The sequence below is a fragment of the Hypomesus nipponensis genome, chromosome 14 (assembly GCF_054491055.1).
Source record: "Hypomesus nipponensis isolate SF chromosome 14, ASM5449105v1, whole genome shotgun sequence".
In the NCBI taxonomy this organism is placed as follows: Eukaryota; Metazoa; Chordata; class Actinopteri; order Osmeriformes; family Osmeridae; genus Hypomesus; species Hypomesus nipponensis.
The window spans coordinates 16870447-16888713 of record NC_140374.1 but is presented as its reverse complement, the minus strand read 5'-3'; the positions used below and the strand labels follow the sequence as shown (position 1 = coordinate 16888713).

Below are 18267 nucleotides of genomic sequence, written 5' to 3'. Positions count from 1 at the left end.
GTAAATGTAAATGCAATGTTTATAAGTAAATCCTTTGTATACTCCTTCACACACTAGTGTAGTAATAAAATGTTAGGTCAAGTTCAAATTGTGTCAGAAATGCATCAACACTCCAAAACCTTTCACCAGATTTGGGGTCATGGTTGACATTTCTGGGAACTGAAAAAGCAAGGCCTTTTCTTTGGATAAAGGGTTTTGCTGCAAACCCCCTTTTCATATGAACCATCTAATTACCAACTGAAATCATCCAATGAGAAGCAGCTGTACACTATTAGGACTGCTTTGTCATTGGCAAATAAGTCTGAGTTAGGTTGCTGAGAATAAAACACAAATATTTGAAACCAGCCCTTAAACTTTCGTCCCCCTCAATTATGAGAATGTGTAGGAAAAATGTTTCTCCATCATTGAAGACATTTTTCCATGTGGAATCCAGCCCTGTTCAGAAACCTGAACTGATTCCAGCCCAGACAGTCATACAGACTGAGTTAGAGAAATGCTAGACGATGGAAAGACTTTAAAAAACGAATAACAGATGAGGCTTCTACAGCCAAAAAAGAAATGTAGCTCAAATCCAGTTTTGCACTCTGTATTGATCATATATGAATTACCCAGAGACTCATTTCGTGGTGATTATGTTTTTCCTATTTCCTGTAACAGTAATGAAGTCCCATATCTCAAGCCGTAAGAATCACCCTGTAGAACTTTGTTCATTGCTTTTAGTTTGTAGTTCATCTTCATCTAAAATCTTTCACCAATCTTATCTTGGTCCATCTTAACCGATGCAATACTCTTTATATTAATTGTATTTTCATTGGTTGGGGTCATGTTTGGTGTGTAGTATGATATTTTCATTCAAAGATGTTGGGGTCAGTGGTGTGCACAGCCTCCATGTATGTGTTAAAGCTTCTCCATGGACCCTACTGGCCCTGATAGAGTTTTCTGGGATTATTCCACTGGGAATGTATCATGATCATTCATTTTAATTTCATTCTCATTCAGGTTTAACTTTGTCTTCAACTTTTGTAAGGATACTTATATTGCCACCTGTTGGAAGATTGCTGTAAAAACACATGAAGCCCAAACTGAATTAACAAGAAACCTTGTAGATACGTTACCAGTTTATACACTTCAAATGAAGTATAATAGTGACCATACAATTACAGAGTGAGCAATTCACAGTGACAAAAATTAACAGTTGGACCTTTGACTTGAAAACAGTACACAATTTAAAAGAACCAGTAGAAATTCAGTTTCAGGTTCAGATGACTGCTAAATGCATAAATGTAAATGACTGTGTCAATTGTATGTAACTCCTGCTTGAATTGAATCCTATGTGAACATATGATTGTAGTCAAATGGCGCAGGAAGGATCGTCGATTCTAATTGCAAGAATCTGGCTGCAAGTCAGGTCAGTTTTCTTGAGATTCCCAATTCTCATATGTTTAGCTGTCTCTGATCTGGTGTATTAGTTTATGGTTCAGCACATTGATACAACAGTATAATTTTTGCAGTATGAAAAACGACTTGCAGTGCTCTAACAGGTATCATCTACCGATGTATTTTTCACTGTTGCATACTAATTAGGCTTTAAGTTACATCATTACAATTTGTATTTTAGTTGCATTTGTAAATGTTTATCATGAGATAGAAGTCAAATTCTTTATCAATGTATTCTGTCAAATGTTTCTGAGCTTGCAATGTTCCAGTGTATTGATTGTAGAAAACCAGGGTAGGTATCAACCATGGTATGCATCATATATAATCAACAAACATCTTTCTTTACCTAAAATCCAAACCCTTTGAAGAACAACACAAGTACCCCGAACCCAAATGTATCTAAAATACATTTTAATGATGCTGAAATTTCACAATCGTTACAATATTAATCTCTGGAATAAGTTTTTTTTTTCTCTTTCTCTCCTCTTCATTCTTGTCTTCTTTATATCTGGAAACATACTGTACAATCATGTCATGTAAAGTGTTCTACATCAAGGCACAAGACACAGCCATTGAGGGGAAGCCTAGGGAAGGCTGATCTTTAATGGCGTCCCTCAGGAGAACAGCAAACAGGTGCTGCCAGGGACAGGGATAAGAGAAAGGAATGATGGGTCTTATAAGGGGTCACATGGTACAAATGTGCTGAAAGTAAAGAGAGAGATTGAGAAAAATAATAATAAAGAACCACTTCTGTTCTTTCTTTATTTCTGAGGAAAATGCGTAAAAAAGTAAAATTATTATAAGGATTCATTTTTTTATGTACATAACTTTGGATGGTGTTTTTTTTTTTTTTTTTTTCTTGTTTGCCAAAAGTAAAAATGAAAGGTTCATAACATTAGTGGAGTATGTTGTCTCAATTTTTGAAGACTGTTGGAGACTGAAGGGCCAGTCTTCTCAGTTTATTTTGAATTTGTAGTTTATGTTTTTTCCCCAGTTACTCTGATGTCCTCACACTGAGAAGGTTCAACCTCTGCAAGAGAAGAAAGTAAAGTAAAATCGTCTTTATAACAAAGACAAAGGGAAATACAGATGTGTTAAGCAAATAGTTACATTTCATAATTTCAATGTTTCCTAAACCACCAAAAAGAACAGAAAACTGAGAAAATAACGAAGAAATGAAAGTAGAAGGACGAAGAGGAAGAGAGGGCAAGAAAACGGAATACTGAAGACAGAAAGACAAGTATTCACCATATCCCTGACGGTGGTTGGAATGCTCACACCTCAGTGTTTCTCCTCCGCCGGCCGAAGGCCTTGGAGCCTACGTTGGTGGGGACAAAGTTGCTGTTGCCCATGCCTCCTGACCGGCTCAGGAAGTCAGCCAGGCGGTGAGTCACGCAAGTTGCTGTGTTGCAGGCTCGTTTCTGTGCTGTAACACTGCTTCAGGAGAGGGGGGACGTGGTTAACGATGAGCTCCGGAACACACGTACAAGACATGGCCCCTTCCAAGAGATACAGTCATGTACACACATACGTGCCTACACAGTCCAACACATGATTACACATGTAACAGCAGTTGACTAATTTAATAAAGAAAATCTTAGACAAGAGTAACATATAGCATATATTTAGTCACTTTAATCACTTTAGAAAATGTGTTTTGAATTAGATCAGTCATATTTCTTACCTTGAGACTCCATTAGGGATTCAGAGGTATTTCAAGGGCATTACTAAAGAGCTAAAATAATTTCTTAGTAAACTTAATTTCCTGGCAATGGCTTTATAGAGCTACGCCAGGATCATAAAACTACATAGCATTACTTTGAAATTGAAAATAAGAAAAGGCTTCCTGGTAGAAAAATACGTTTATTGAATGAGAAACATGGTGATGCATGGAGGAACCATTTATTATCTGTTGATATTACTAAAATGTGCCCATTCCTGATTAGATCCTTCAGCAGCTTTTAATACAATCAATGATTTGTACTGTGAGGATTGCACATTGAGGATGAATCAAAAGACTCCTGTAGAACTGATTGTTTTAAACCCAAGTGAGTTGATTGATTGTCTAAAATGGGTTACAAGTATGTAATTCTCTGTCAAAATGAAATGGATGGAGCTCAAAGTAAAGGAAAACAATCGTGTTGGGGGATAGCAATCAGAGATTCTCCTTAAAGGGTCAATCAAGCAGGCAAACTCCACATGCACCGAGACTTGTCAAACCAAAACCATAGGGACGCAGCGGGATGAGGAGAGGAGGAAGGAAGCATCTGGGTTAGATACTTTCAAGCATCTCCCCGTAGCTTGTATAGTGCTCCCTGTCACGTAAGCTGCGCTTCTTGCCAGGCGTTCCTGCCCCCACATCCGTGCGAGGGAACGTTTGCAATTTGTGCAGCTCCTGAGACAGTTTTCCCAGCACACAGGTGCTGAGGTTGGAGCAGCGCTTGGTAAGGGGTCGTTCCATGCTGTCAGAGGGATAGGGAGGGAGGAAGGGAGGGGGACACACAAACATGCAGAAACAGGCTCATAAACATGGGATAACATGCAGGTCTGGTCACTCTCTCTCTCTCTCAAATGGACTTTATCTCTCACACTCATGCTTCATCGTCCTCTATGTCTCTCTCATCCACGGTTAGACACACTTTTTCTTTGTCTCACTTACACCCACACATGATTTCTCAATCTCCCAACGTCTCACTGTTAATTATGTTAGTATGGTTAATTAACAACAATATCCACTCATGCATTTGCTATGAGAGAAAAATGCATCTTTGGACATGCTTTCAAAATAACATCATGCTCCCCCTTCCAACAGTTATAGGATTTTATTTTATCAACCACATGCTCATATCATACCTACGATCCTCCTGCTGTAATGTAACATTTTTCTGTCATGCAATAAATTCCACTCCCAACTAATCCACATCATGCACGCATCCATCTGGTTAGGCATACTGATCTGTCAACATATCCAGCAAGCAAACAGGTTTGCCCATTCAAATAATAAGAGTCAAACAAATCCATGCTGTAGAAAAGGTTGCGACAGAGAATCTGTTTGTGAGCACTCAAATATTTCCTTTAGGTTTGAGTACGTTTTTTTCTCACCTCTATAGGTAAATTAATATCCAGATGAGCACACTGATATGGAGGGGTAAAAAGGTCCTCAGAAAGAGTTTGAGGAGATTAAAGTGAACTTTAAAGAACGATTTGGGTGTGACACCGGTGCTCATCCACGGGTGATCACTCACCCTAATCATTTCTTACGACTGATATCTGTCTTTCATATTCACCAGCCACCGGAAGACAATCTTTCCAGGGATACCAGGAGGTAATGAAGGGTTGTCTGTACCTATTGCCTTCGTTGACTTGCTGCTCCAGCTCCTCGGCTGTCATCTGCACAAACTCCTTGACTATGGCGTTGAGTAACCTCCGTGCCTCATAGTCCGTGAGCGTGACATGATCTGTCATGGAGTCTATGCCCGGTCTAGAGAGTGGTGGGGGAGAGTGGAAGGAGGAGTAGGTTGTATAGGACATTTACATGAACTGTGGCTAGACTTAAACTCTACAGTGAAGAAGAAAGAAAGAAAAAAAGAAAAAAAGAAAGATAAAACGGGATGGAGCTTCACAGTCCGAAAGGCATTATGTTGAACTCGGAGGGACCCCAGCCAACACAGGAAAACAATCTGCTGAGAGTGGCCCATCTAAAAGGGCCGTTGTGTGACCAAGTCGAGATTTATGACTAAATCAATATCTTCATGGAACAAGAAGTGGGGGTCGTGACTTGGATGTTTTTATTTATCTCATCTATCTCTCCTAAATTAAATTACTCGTTATATTTAATTTTTTTTCAACTGGAAATTTCATTAGAGTGTCCCTTGACACTTAACTAGAGTGCACTTCGATGATATTGGGCAAAAAATATGCTTGTATGCATGTTGTTAAAAATAAAATGTACATTTATTGTGGGAATAGAAAGTAATTTACAGACTCAATAGAATGATGGAAAAGATGAAACCTTCCAAAAACAAACAACAAGTTACAAAACTCCACTCCAATACAATATAAAGTGACTAAAGTAGTGTATATGAATGGATGATGTATTTATGGTGAATCCACAATTTAAGTCAGTCCATTCATGTGCACAGTATGTGTGCATTGGTGTGTTTGCATAACTACAAATGTGCGTGTGTGTGTGTATTACACATGGATCAGCAGGTGTAAATGAACTGTCTGTCAGTCTGTCTGTCTGTCTGTCTGTCTGTCTGTCTGTCTGTCTGTCTGTCTGTCAGTCAGTCTGTCTGTCTGTCTGTCTGTCTGTCTTTCTGTCTCACCTGGCAGGGGCCGCTTGTGAGCTGTACATCTGGCATATGACCAGGGCATAGGTAATAAGGAAAGCAGAGATCTTCAACATAACCATGGTCCCCTACAGCAAAGACACAATCCTGTCAGCTCCGCAAAATGCTACATACATTCATGAATTCAGTCATAGAACATCAATAACTTCAAGAACATCATCACCGTTTGATCATACATATACGTATACATTGGTGAAGCACACCAATGAACTACTGTATGCTTTTTCAGGCACTTCTTGAAAATAACTTTCCCCAGTCACTGCTCAATCTAGCTGCAGATTCTCTCACTTGCTTCTCTCACCTTCTAATTGGACAGTTCAAAAAAGCCTGACGCATCCATCCATTTCTCCATCAATCTATCCATTTATCCATCAATCCATCTATCCATTCACCCATTCCAACTCGTATCCAACTTCTTATCTCTCTGGCTCCATCTCTGAAAAGGACTGGTAGTCCTCTGCCAAGCCTTTAGCATGTCCAGGACAAGGGTCTTAGCGTGTAGCGCAACACTAACAAGTGGGACAGCAGCATTAGCTGGAGCTCTGAGGAAGGGAGTGGGACACCAGCGTGCCAACTCCCAGGGGAGCAGGTGCATTAGTGTAATAAGCTGCCGCCTCTCTACCTCTCACGCACACTCACACACACGCTCTACCTCTCTTTCAGACAGTCCGAACCCCCAAGACCCCCATCCTTCTCTCTCGCTCCCTTTCCAGTTCCAACACTTACTTTCACTTTTCTCCACCTGCACTCTCTCTCACCGTTTCCGTACCCTTTCCTCTCCCCCTTGGTGCCGGTAGAACTGGGCTCTGGAACCCTACAGCCACACATCAATTCCATGATCACCACTACCTCATCACACTGCACCAAAACGCAGGTTTACACTGTCAACATCCCATGGACTTTCCATTCAATTTTTTTGGTGTCCATTATGTGAATCATAATAAAAGTTGATCACTTACCTTCAGTGATAATCACCTTGCAAAAAAATAGAGCTATATATATATATATCAAACACTAAGTTGACTTCTCTCAACTTGAAGACCAACTCTTGATTCTGTTGCATGCGGAGCCAATGCACAAGCCTATATATCCACCACTTGGATTTGTGCATTGACTGTGTAGGTGTTTAATTATCTTTCCCCGGCCAATCCGCTGGCTGAGATGCTCCGGTAAGCCAATCAGATGTCATCCCTTACTTCTGGCACTCCAATAAGGGAAATGGCTTTGCAATGACGTCATTCTCCAGTCATGATGTGCTTCATTCACAAAATATTCCAGTCATTTAGACCATTTGACTTCCAAGTTGGTGTTGTAGCCATTAATTAAACAAGAAAACCAAATTCACAGGACATGAAAACTATCCCCAACGATACACATTGTGAAGGAAACATTACATGCATGACATTTGTCAAGTGACAAATCAGTAAATCCCATCATTGATTTGCAGACGGGGCCATCTGCTGGGGAGGCATGTAAACTGCCCATGTACATGACAAACATTCAGTCCAGCATTGGAATTACGGTATTCAAGATATAGAAAATCCATGACCTCAAGAATCTGTCTTTGTTTTTACACAGTAAAAACACACATTGATTACATTTGTAACATTGATTATACGTTGACAATATTGGTTTACAAAAGGTCTACTTAAATAGGATATATTTTAAAATGTTGACACAATGTGAAACAATGTTCTGTATAATGATCAGATTATTAATGTAAAACAAATATCTTGATTATAATTTGACAATGGTCCATCAAGCAAAACTTAAGTTGTTCCGCAAACTGATCAAGATCATTGGCTAACATTCCATTTGTAATGACAAACACTACTGCCTACCCCTCTCTCGCAATTATATAACAATTTTTCACGTGGAATCAAATGACTTCCCTTCTTCTTCACAACAGTGGACACATACAGTCTATGTGTCTGTGTGTGTACAAATGTGTGTGTGTGTGAGTGTGTGTTGCTGTGGCTGTGTGTGTGAGTGTGTGTTGCTGTGGCTGTGTGTGTGAGTGGGAGTGTTGGTCTGAGTCCTGGGGGAGAGGAGGGGGAGGTATTTTCTTGTCTGCGTCATAGAGGAACCCCATTAGACAGGATGAGCCTTTTAGTGCTATTGAGCAGCGAGCCACAGCGATGTCACAGACTCTAAATCACTGCAAAATGGGCCGCCCAGGGTCCAAACCATACCTTGGAGAACAGGGAGAGAGAAACATAGTGTGTCCAGTATATAGGTCTGCTTGCGTGCATGTCTGTGGTTTCACCTGCTCTTGAGTGCGTTTGTGTGTCAGTGTGTGTTTGTGAATGAGCATGCAGGTAACTGTGTGAATATGTGACAGTGGATGCGATCTTGCAATGGTATTACTCAAAATTCACCTTTAGGGAGGGATTAGAGTAGAGTCAATACAGTAGTCTTTCGCAACAGATCTCACCTACTCACCTGCTCACCTACCCTGGTGTGATTTCAGTGGACATTTAACAATTTGCCCTAACAGGATGGAATACCAAATCAGATGGGCTATTTATGACAGTTTTGGTCGGTTTTGTCAAATCCACTGCACAAGCACAGACAACTTTGCTATTAGAGAAATAAAAAAGCCAACCACGCTCATTTGCAAGGTTGATGGGGTTTCTTATTTTTATAAACATACTAAACCATAAAGCTTAATGCACTAGACTAGAGAATGTAAGTCATACTCTGGGAGATGCATATTGGTGATAAGGTCAAAGGGCTGAGATATGATCTTTGTTCCAGTCTTAAGCGCAGGGTGCTGCGCTACAAGTGGGCAGGACCAGATTCAGATCAAATGCTTCATAAAGACAAAGGAAAGAGCAACTGCACTTAAGTCATTAGCTACACTGTGATAGCTCTAAATCTCGAAATCTAATTTGTGCTCACCATCACCAAAGAGGCTCTGCTTGATTGAATGTTTGTGACCAAGCTTTTATCATTGTGTGGTTTCCACTGGAGGCTCTAAGGGGTTTGTTCACCTGGAGAGTGCACCTGCACACACACTTGACCATACTATTTGGTACGATCAGAAACACACACGTGAAAATGCATAGGTAAATGCACAAACTTACAGAGATGGGAGAACTTTGGCATGTACAATTGATTTTTTCTGTTTTACTCTTTTTTTGCTCCAACATACACACGAACACATGCTTCACGTACATGCATGCCCCCCCCCCCCCCCTTGAAGTACATGCATAGTCCCCCTGATAAGTAGTATGTGGGAATACCGAACAAATGATAGGCTTACATTTTGGAATAGGTCATTACTTTAAGACCCATGTGGAGTGCCACTTCACTTGTTGGCTTCACTGTTGTTCATCTTAGGACATTAGGGAAATTACATTTAATAGTTTAAACAGCGAGGCATCAATCAGGTGGCCATTGAATGCTGCGTGGGAGGAAGGTTTGGCTAGCTCTGACATCATCCTCCGCCGGTTTCAGTAGTACTCTACTTTCATTCACGAAAAGGAGGGGAGAGGGAAAATGTTGACCACTCAACAATGTCTAGAGTCTTATAAATGCGGCGTTTGTGGAGAGGGGTTTGGTGTGTTTATGAAAGTGCATTCAAAGTATCTATCATGGTTCTGTGTAAAGTGACTCAGCTTGAGGAAATGTAGATTCAAATGGAATATGAACTTTAACTGGACTTGCTTGGTCCTTGCTTGGTCCTTGCTGGTTCTGCCTTTTTCCAACCTGGTAAATATAAAGTTCAGTGTGGCATTAAATAAACTGACACATTCAAATATACTGACACATCAAACAACTGGCAACACATTGTTGTGTTTCCCAGAAGCATGAACACTCAAATGTAACTAACACATGTACAAGAATAGATGTACGACCATTATGATCTTGTGACTTTTACTTAAATCAGCAAAACTACTCTTACAGTGACTCAGATGAGTACCCTTTTGAAAGCTTGAGAGTAGCAAGCAATTCCTTCCAAGTATCTTAAGAAAACTTGGCTCAAACACATTGGAGCCATTTCAGGTTCAATCCCACTTGATCAACTTGGATCCCATCCCATGGTATTTATAGAAAGTTAAACGGTATGCGGTTATGAAATGTGGCCCATGGCCAGGCTCTGCTGTCATTTCTTTCTCCACAGCAAAGACAAGTTGGAAATTAAAGAGTCTTACAGTGTCAGCTTTAATGTATTAGACTGATGAGTCCAGTTTCATGTACATGATGTTATACTGTAAGACATTGGATTATACCCTGTGAATGATTTTCACTGTTCACATAAACAATAGGTTTCTTTTGTGTTAAAGAAATGTGTGTTCAATGATGGGTTGTGTATGGTTGTCTCTAGAACCTGGTGATATTTTATAATTGACATGAAAAGTGACATGGTAAGAAGTTCTCTAATCGATTGGAACCATATAGTTGTTAGATGGCGGTTACGATTTTTATTTAATCCATTCTGAAGTCAGGCTGTATGATCGTGAACATTAAAGTTTTCAGTGTTCAAAAAAAAGTTCGCAAACTTTCTCGCGTTTCTTTGAAAAGTATTTTTTGTTGAAAAGTAGTTAGATTGCAGCCTAACTGGGCTTGGTGCTTCTATTTCCTGGGGTGGTTCCCTGGTTCAAGGTATCATACAGACTCAGGCCTTGCTACAGGGACCCATGTTTTCTCCCCTCTCTTGTTTCCTTACATTTCCATTTGCTCTTTGCTTTTCTGTGTCCAAGTTTCTTTTTTTAAAGCATTATGTCATATACACCAAACGTCTTTAGACTGACTGCGTTACACATGATTTTAACTGATCATTGTTTTTTGGCAGAATTAAATGAAATTTAGGATCAGTATCGTCTATTTCACATTTTGATTTTATTAACTTACTAATTAATAGCTGAAACATTTACCAAGAAAGGATAACTGACTTTGCACACATTTTCCTTAACCAATACAATGTCATTATTTTCTATATATCAGTTTCACAAATAGTTTAGCATTAAGAAAAAACAAATTATATATATTTTTTAAATAATTTTCAGTTTATCACTGCACTGGTGATTCAGAGATACAGTGCAGAGACAAAAAGGCCTACAAAAGGAAAATGCATTATAGGTAAACATAAAATACCATATCAAGTATTACAATGCATATGTTTATTCATTTAGCAGATGCTTTCATCCAACATACATATCATGCAAATTGTGATCTAGAAAGCACAGTAGAAGTGATTTTTCCATTAAAATAGAAAACAGTTGAGGTTATCTGATATTGAAATTCCTGGGTGACAGAATACACCAACACACTTTCTTAACCATGTATGTCCCATCAGCCACTCCTCAGAGAAGACACCCAACTGACGCAATAAACCATTAAAGTCTGTGACCCTTAATTCTCCCCCTTCTCTGATTATATCACTCTCTTATTGAAGTAATTGAGTCTTACAGCTAATGACTCTGGCACCGTGGAGATGAAATTAACACTCCGTGTTCGGATGCTGGCATGGCATTTCCTTCATGTTAGAAATGGGACAGATTTTCTAATCAGTTAAATGCAGTAAAAGCACCCTCAATCGTCAAAGCCATTACTGTGACATGATGGATCCTGGAGCACAAGTGACCATTAAGGAGTTTGATGTATATATTAGCAATGGTGAGCCAGATACCGTAGGTGTCTCACAAGCTACACTTGACCACTTATATTCTGAGATGTTACAATAGTATTACTGACTGTCCCAACATTGATCTTGCCTGCCCAAAAATAGGATATGAGTATGGCCATGAGTGGAAGACTACAATTGTTTCTGAATCCAATTTGATGAACAATTCAATAATCATGTTCCAACACATACTTGGAATTACTTCCTTTCTCGTCTCTCAGTGGATGAGTGGACTGCATTCAAATGTGGTACAACAGTAAAATTGTTAAATAAAGTCACTCCTCAATGGACATACAGGTCATGCACACAATTTTTTTGTGGAATGTGTGTTATGTATACCCGGGACAATGAAACTTTTTAAAGGTAAATCTCAGAAGGGGGAAATGGTGCACTTCCCTTAATAGCTCTTACCTGATCTCGACCAAACTTATCTGGGTCTGAAAAAGTGGTTCATAGATTTGTTGTCTAGCCACCGAGGAAAAATTGGTGACTAAACGGTTGCTCATAAAGGGGGGTCAGTGGTAGCCAAGAATCACTTTCATCTCCAAAAGTGACCTCTCATATTAGTTAATCCAAAAATACAGTATTGGATGGGCAAATGCAATTAATGTTTCAGCATTTGTTTGGGGAGCCAGGAAAATACTTTGAGCTGCATTAATGATTTGATGTCTCATTTCCTAGACTTGGCATTGGCTGTTTCTTTCCATTGACAGTCAACTAATACCGTTGAGAAAGTTAATGGTGTTGGTGCCCTTTTTGAAATAATTGTTTGCATTGTCATTCAGTACATGAACATGCATTGTGATGAAGAGGACACCTTAAACTTAAACTCTTTTGTTATGCAATTATTTTGATGTCTCATTTGATGTGTCATCGCAAAAGCGTCTGCTAAATAAATAAATGTAAATTATATTGCATGACAAAATTCAATTATATTATCGTAAAACAAAATATTACAAACCAGTATTTTCATTAAAAGCATGTGCCCTCTCCTGTCACCCGAGATGTACTCTTGTCCTTGATATAATCCAGTCCTGGCATGTCTGCTTCACAGTATCCACCTTGAGACCACCTGATGATTTTCTACAAGACAGCACACAAGCAAACACATGATTGACAGGCAGAGAAAGCTACACATACAAAGAGTGCAGAATTATGTGGTTACTTCTTCTTGTTCTTTGTCTGAGCAGGCTGCACACATACATCCCCAGGGGATTACAACCTGCCAGACCAGCTTCCCCATCAAAGAAACTACACCTGTCAGATCAGACGGGAACAGCAGGGAAGTCCCAGAATGCACCTGATCCATAGTGGTACACATGTAGTGGAGTAAAAGAGTCAGGAATGGCATCCATATTCTTATCAAGAAGACTTGACAGCAGTGGGTAAATATAGGTCCACAGCAGTGCAATGACACATTATTCATTTTGTTTACAGTGCCTCAAGAAATTATTCAGACACCTTTTCGTTTTCTTTTTTGTTGTTGCTATGGTCAAAGATAATACAACCTTTTCTTCTCGATTTTTTGCCCTAAAACTACACATCTATTGTGATGAATTATAACAATTTTGGGACAAATAAATGCTGTGGTATGTACTGTGAAATGCTGAACGATGAGGTAAAATTATGTATACACATTGGAATATCAATAGAGGGTCAGATTGTGTGTCAAATTAAGTCATTTTCATGCTTTACAAAAGCATTGAACAGTGTCTAACATGCATATTATTTTCCTACAAGCATCTCTCTCTACAAATTAGAAAAGTTGGAAAAAGAAACCTGACAGGTTGTATTGTAATATACCTGCTTGAACTTTCAGCATAACTCCACCAGCTTCTTAAGAAATAATCAATAAGCATGAATGAGCAACACGATGGGCGAGGTTTGCCACTTATTGGCTGGCTATTATTAGATTTAGAGGCTGAGAGAGGAGGCAATCAATCTGGCTCTTGATATTATTAAGTGCTCCACAATGTGCTGTGTTTTTTTTCCGATTTGAGACAGAAGAAGCCTCTTCAGCTTTTTAACCTCTCTGAAGTGCCAAGTCAGCTCTTTCAGGGCAAACGCGAGCAAGGAAAGGGGGGATGTCAGAATTCAGTGTGACTATCCTGTATGACTATGCCAACACACACACACACACATCTCGCTAACACCATCCCTATTTCTTTGTTTTTCCTGGCAATCAGTGTGAAATGTAACAGTCAAATGAGATGTATTCCAACCCGCAAAACCCATTGCAATGTGTGTGTGTGTGTGTGTGTGTGTGTGTGTGGGGGGGGGGGGCTTTCATGTGTGGCTGCCGAACTCTAACCCCAGTCTGTGATCTGCCATCTTAATGCACACTTGGCAGACAGGTTGCCTGTCTCCCCCATTAGACCAGTCGATTTCAAGGCTAACCACGTTGCTGAACTATTTAAAGCTGCAGAGGTGGCAAGATGGGCATATTTAGTCCCTCTCCATATGTTGAAGTAATCCCATAACTGGAGGCATGTTCGGGTAATACAGCTGTGTAATCACTTACTTTTTGGAGTTTAGCAACACAGAAGCGTAGTTCAGTTACAAAAACTTTGAGACCACAAATGACCAGATAACTGAACTCTATTGATCGATAGGCTTTACCAACCTTGAACACCATAACATGTAAAATAACACATCTTGAAACAAGTGTGGCAAGAGAATAATAAAAAGCATTTGATCATAAGACAAAGCATTGTGGCAGGCAGAAAAAGCACCCACCACATATTTAAACCCCCATTCCCCAACCCTCTTTGCACCCCATGTGTGCAGGGCCTATGCTGTGGCTTGGACCCGTCACAGAGTGACTCAGGTTGCTCTCCATTTGAAAAATTAAAGGGGTTGGGAGGAGTGGGGGAGTAGGGAGTGTGGGGGGGGAGAGACTTTGGCAGTCAAATGAAGCCCGGAGAGCGATCGTGCTGAGCTCAGCATAGCCCCGTTACAATCTCAATCACAAAGGCGGTGCGCTGATGTAATGGTCGCCGCTGCCGCTGCCTTGGCAGAGGAGGAGAGCTCGTCAGCACAGTGCCTTGAATTCATCTCCCCCCGGATCAAGGGTACATCAGATATCATTAACGAGGGCCCAGGCACGTGCAAACCACCCTGCCACCCCCACAAAGAAACACAAGTACTGAAATCAAAAGTAAAATGACAAGATGGTTGTTTATGTAGCCTACTGCCGAACTAAATCAGTAGTGAGTGGGTGTTCTTCCCTTCAGACAACTTTCACTTATATAAATGAACCTTTCATAAACCTAAATACGTTTGCAGGCTATGCGTTTAGACCCACATGCATTTGTTTTTATCAAACACTGAACTGCTGCCATCTGGTGCTCATTTAGAGACACTATAAACTTTAACATTTAACATATTTTGACGGCCGACAGTAAGATTTTCACACTTTTAAAAGGTCTGCAAAATACAAACAATTAATACAAACGTTACAACAACATGTCTTTTTTTCAGTTTTAATCAGTTTCGTTTTAGGTCTCAAAATCAAGTACTGTAAACTGATTCTGAGTTCCACAGTTTCGCCTAGAACTACCAACAAACCAGGAAACTAAATCAAATCGGAATCACTGTTTGGTTAAGGCGACTGTTGTCAAGATGGTAAGAGAGAATGAAGCATGTTTATTAACTACAATAACTCGGCGTACATTAGATTAATGGGTTGTATGTAACAGCGATTACTTTATTAGACAGCCAAGTAAAAAGTATGTAACTATGATCACTCTCCAGGAAAAATTGTTAGTTAGCGAGCAGTACTGTTAGCTGAGTAGCTAGCTTGTTAGCCAACGTGAGTGGATGTGAGTAAGCAAAAAACCCTATGTTAGGGATAGAGCTAGCTAGCTATCTAGCTAAAATATCTGTCCACTAGCTAATTGTTTGATGGCCTGGGTTTTTACCCATTCTTGCTCCTTTCTCTATTCTGAACTCCTACCAACGGGACTCTATAAACGCTACCATCGAGAAGTGCATAGGTTTTGTTTACTAGTGTTAGCTAGGGTGATTTGCGAACCATAGCTAGAAAGCTATTGTAGTTAGCTTTTTCGTAGAGTTAGCAAATTAGCTACCTAGTTTGCCAGAGGTTAGCCTGCTAGCTTGCTAATGATATGATGACTAACTTTCATTTTCAGTTTTATCCCTTCAGTTTTTTCTATTATAACATTGTTGATCAAGTCGAATGCTTCTGTCAAATTTGGAATGGGTTTGCCTGGCGTGCACTTTGACAGGTGGCTGCAAACTGAAACCCCACACGGTTTTATCCCAGTTACCAGTACTTTATTATTTATTCAGCAGTCATGTGAAACCCAGGTTACAGAAAAGTCTATGGGTGTTAGTAAGTTACTAGCAGTTGAACTGAAGTGTTCGTTGGTGGAATACTGTGAAGAATGCAAGATAATTATGTGGGTTTTGTTATAGCTGAAATAGTTGAAATTGCTTTTTTATTGATATCATATTTTCTTCTCTAAATTCCCGCAGTTCCGTAATCAGTATGACAACGATGTCACAGTATGGAGCCCACAGGTAAACTTGGAAATGCCGCTTGGTTTTGGCTTTAACCATGAAGTGACATTTTCCTTACAGTATAATCTAACACTTCTGCATGTGATTCAGGGCCGCATTCACCAGATTGAATATGCAATGGAAGCGGTGAAACAAGGTTCTGCCACAGTTGGACTCAAGTCAAGAACCATTGCAGTACTAGTTGCTCTAAAGGTAAGACCTTTTGAACAGTTTAAATAACACATTTTGAGTTTGCTTTATAGATTTACAATAATATCACAATACTTCAGTTTGAACACATGCTAAAAATAGGGTTGGGAACAGAGAACTAAATTAGTACAGGTTCTAGAACTAAACTTCAATAACCGGTTCCATGAACAGAAGTGTTGGTATATTGTCGGAGAGATGATAATCTTGAATGTATACTTTGTGCTGTAAATGGCATAGGTAGGCTGGATTATTCCCTCCAAAATAAAAAATGCTTTCTCTTGACATGCTTCTGTCTTGCGTGCTTCTTTAGAGAGCACAGTCAGAGCTGGCTGCCCATCAGAAGAAGATTCTTCATGTGGATAGCCATATTGGCATCTCGATCGCTGGACTGACAGCTGATGCCAGGCTCTTGTGGTAAGAACACAAACACGCCCATGGTGGCTAATGGAGGCTCCAGAATATCTTCAAAATTCTGGTATTAAGGACCTCTCTTTTCCTGTCCTCTTTAGTAACTTCATGCGTCAGGAGTGCCTAGACTCCAGGTTTGTGTTCGACAGACCCCTTCCTGCGTCAAGGCTCGTCACGCTCATTGGCAGCAGTATCCTTTTTGGGGGGTTTCAAATGTTTGGTGTACTTTTTTGAATTGCATGTGAAAGTTCTCTTTTCAACCGAAACTCTACCTTAACCTGTCACTTAGAAACTCAAATCCCAACACAGAGATATGGCAGAAGGCCTTATGGTGTGGGACTGCTCATTGCTGGTTACGACGTAAGTTTTCGTTTAGGTGAAATGGATTGAGTGGAATACCTTCAAATAAGTTAAAATGGGAAAAGTTGATTTTAGCCAGGGGAAATGCAGAGCCTTAAATATGATTGTGAACATTTCATTCAATATTTGCTCTCTTTTAGGATATGGGCCCTCATATCTATCAGACTTGCCCCTCAGCCAACTACTTTGACTGCAAAGCCATGTCCATCGGAGCCCGGTCCCAGTCTGCCCGCACATACCTGGAAAGAAACATGGACGCCTTCCTTGACTGTGAGGACACGCACACAAGCCTGCATTGATACATACACATTTGTGTGCACACTCATTTACTGTCAAAACACACCTTTTGAAGATGCCTTGACGCACATGTACTTAAACACTGACATTGTCCTCCTTTAGGTAATCTTAATGACCTTGTCCAGCATGGTCTTCGTGCACTGAGGGAGACCCTACCAGCGGAGCAGGATCTCACCATCAAGGTAGGCCACCAATAGTCTAAACCAGGGTTCTCCAATCCTGGTCCTCGAGGGCCGCTGTCCTGCATGTTTTCGATGTTTCCCTGCTCCAGCACACCTGATTCAAATGAACGGTCATTACCCGGTTTCCACAGAGCCTGATAACAACCCGTTCATTTGAAACAGGAGTGCTGGAGCAGGGAAACATGTAAAACATGCAGGACAGCGGCCTTCTAGGACCAGGATTGGAGAACCCTGGTCTAAACCTATACGTTTTTCATTTATATGGAATCCATTTGCTAAGTCAACTGTTCCATCTTTCAGAATGTCTCGATTGGCATCGTGGGGAAAGACACAGAGTTCACCATCTATGATGACGACGCGGTCGCCCCCTTCCTGGAGGGGCTGGAGGAGAGGCCACAGAGAAAGGTACAGTTCTGGTTAGACATGAGCCATGAAATGACTGGTGATGTTGTTTACAGGACGTGCAAGTCGATTGATGTATAATGGCCAATCAGAGTATATCTAATTGAGTATTTTAGTGAAGTCTAAATGTTAAACAGACACAATGTTAACTTGTATCTTGTTTACTCTAGGTGGCCCAGCCTGCCGATGAGCCAGCTGCAGACAAGCCTGATGAACCAATGGACATGTGAGACCATGCAGTGCCAGAGGACTTGGAGTTCTACACCAGTGGCAAGCTTCCTTTCACATTGTAGTGGTCTGAAACCAAATCTTAAACACAGAGCTGTACCGCATATACTGCAGTTCATTGAAACAAGGTGTGCCACTTCAGGAAAGTTACATGTATGCTTTTGGCAAACAATGTTGTATGTCGGTTTTCTATTGATAGAATGTTCAGTTCTATAAGTAATAAAAACATTTCTGACAAGTG

General features: G+C 40.3%; 2 protein-coding genes across 2 annotated transcripts; one reads left to right on the top strand and one right to left on the bottom strand.

Annotated features, from left to right (window-relative positions):
* Positions 1-3709: 3709 nt before the first annotated feature.
* LOC146258839 (calcitonin-1-like) lies at positions 3710-6846 on the bottom strand. Its single transcript, XM_084672249.1, has 4 exons — positions 6749-6846; positions 5766-5857; positions 4784-4918; positions 3710-3899 (listed from the first exon to the last, which is right to left on the bottom strand). Exons 2-4 carry the CDS (start codon positions 5849-5851, stop codon positions 3710-3712), a joined length of 411 nt encoding a protein of 136 aa, XP_084528375.1. The 5' UTR covers positions 5852-5857; positions 6749-6846.
* A 9091-nt stretch (positions 6847-15937) lies between these two features.
* Positions 15938-18264, top strand: psma1 (proteasome 20S subunit alpha 1). The gene is given in 10 exon segments (XM_084671889.1): positions 15938-15960; positions 16051-16058; positions 16061-16152; positions 16460-16563; positions 16659-16747; positions 16847-16917; positions 17058-17187; positions 17317-17396; positions 17697-17801; positions 17969-18264. Coding segments are annotated over 10 exon segments (762 nt in total). The 3' UTR covers positions 18029-18264.
* The last annotated feature ends 3 nt before the right edge of the window (positions 18265-18267 follow it).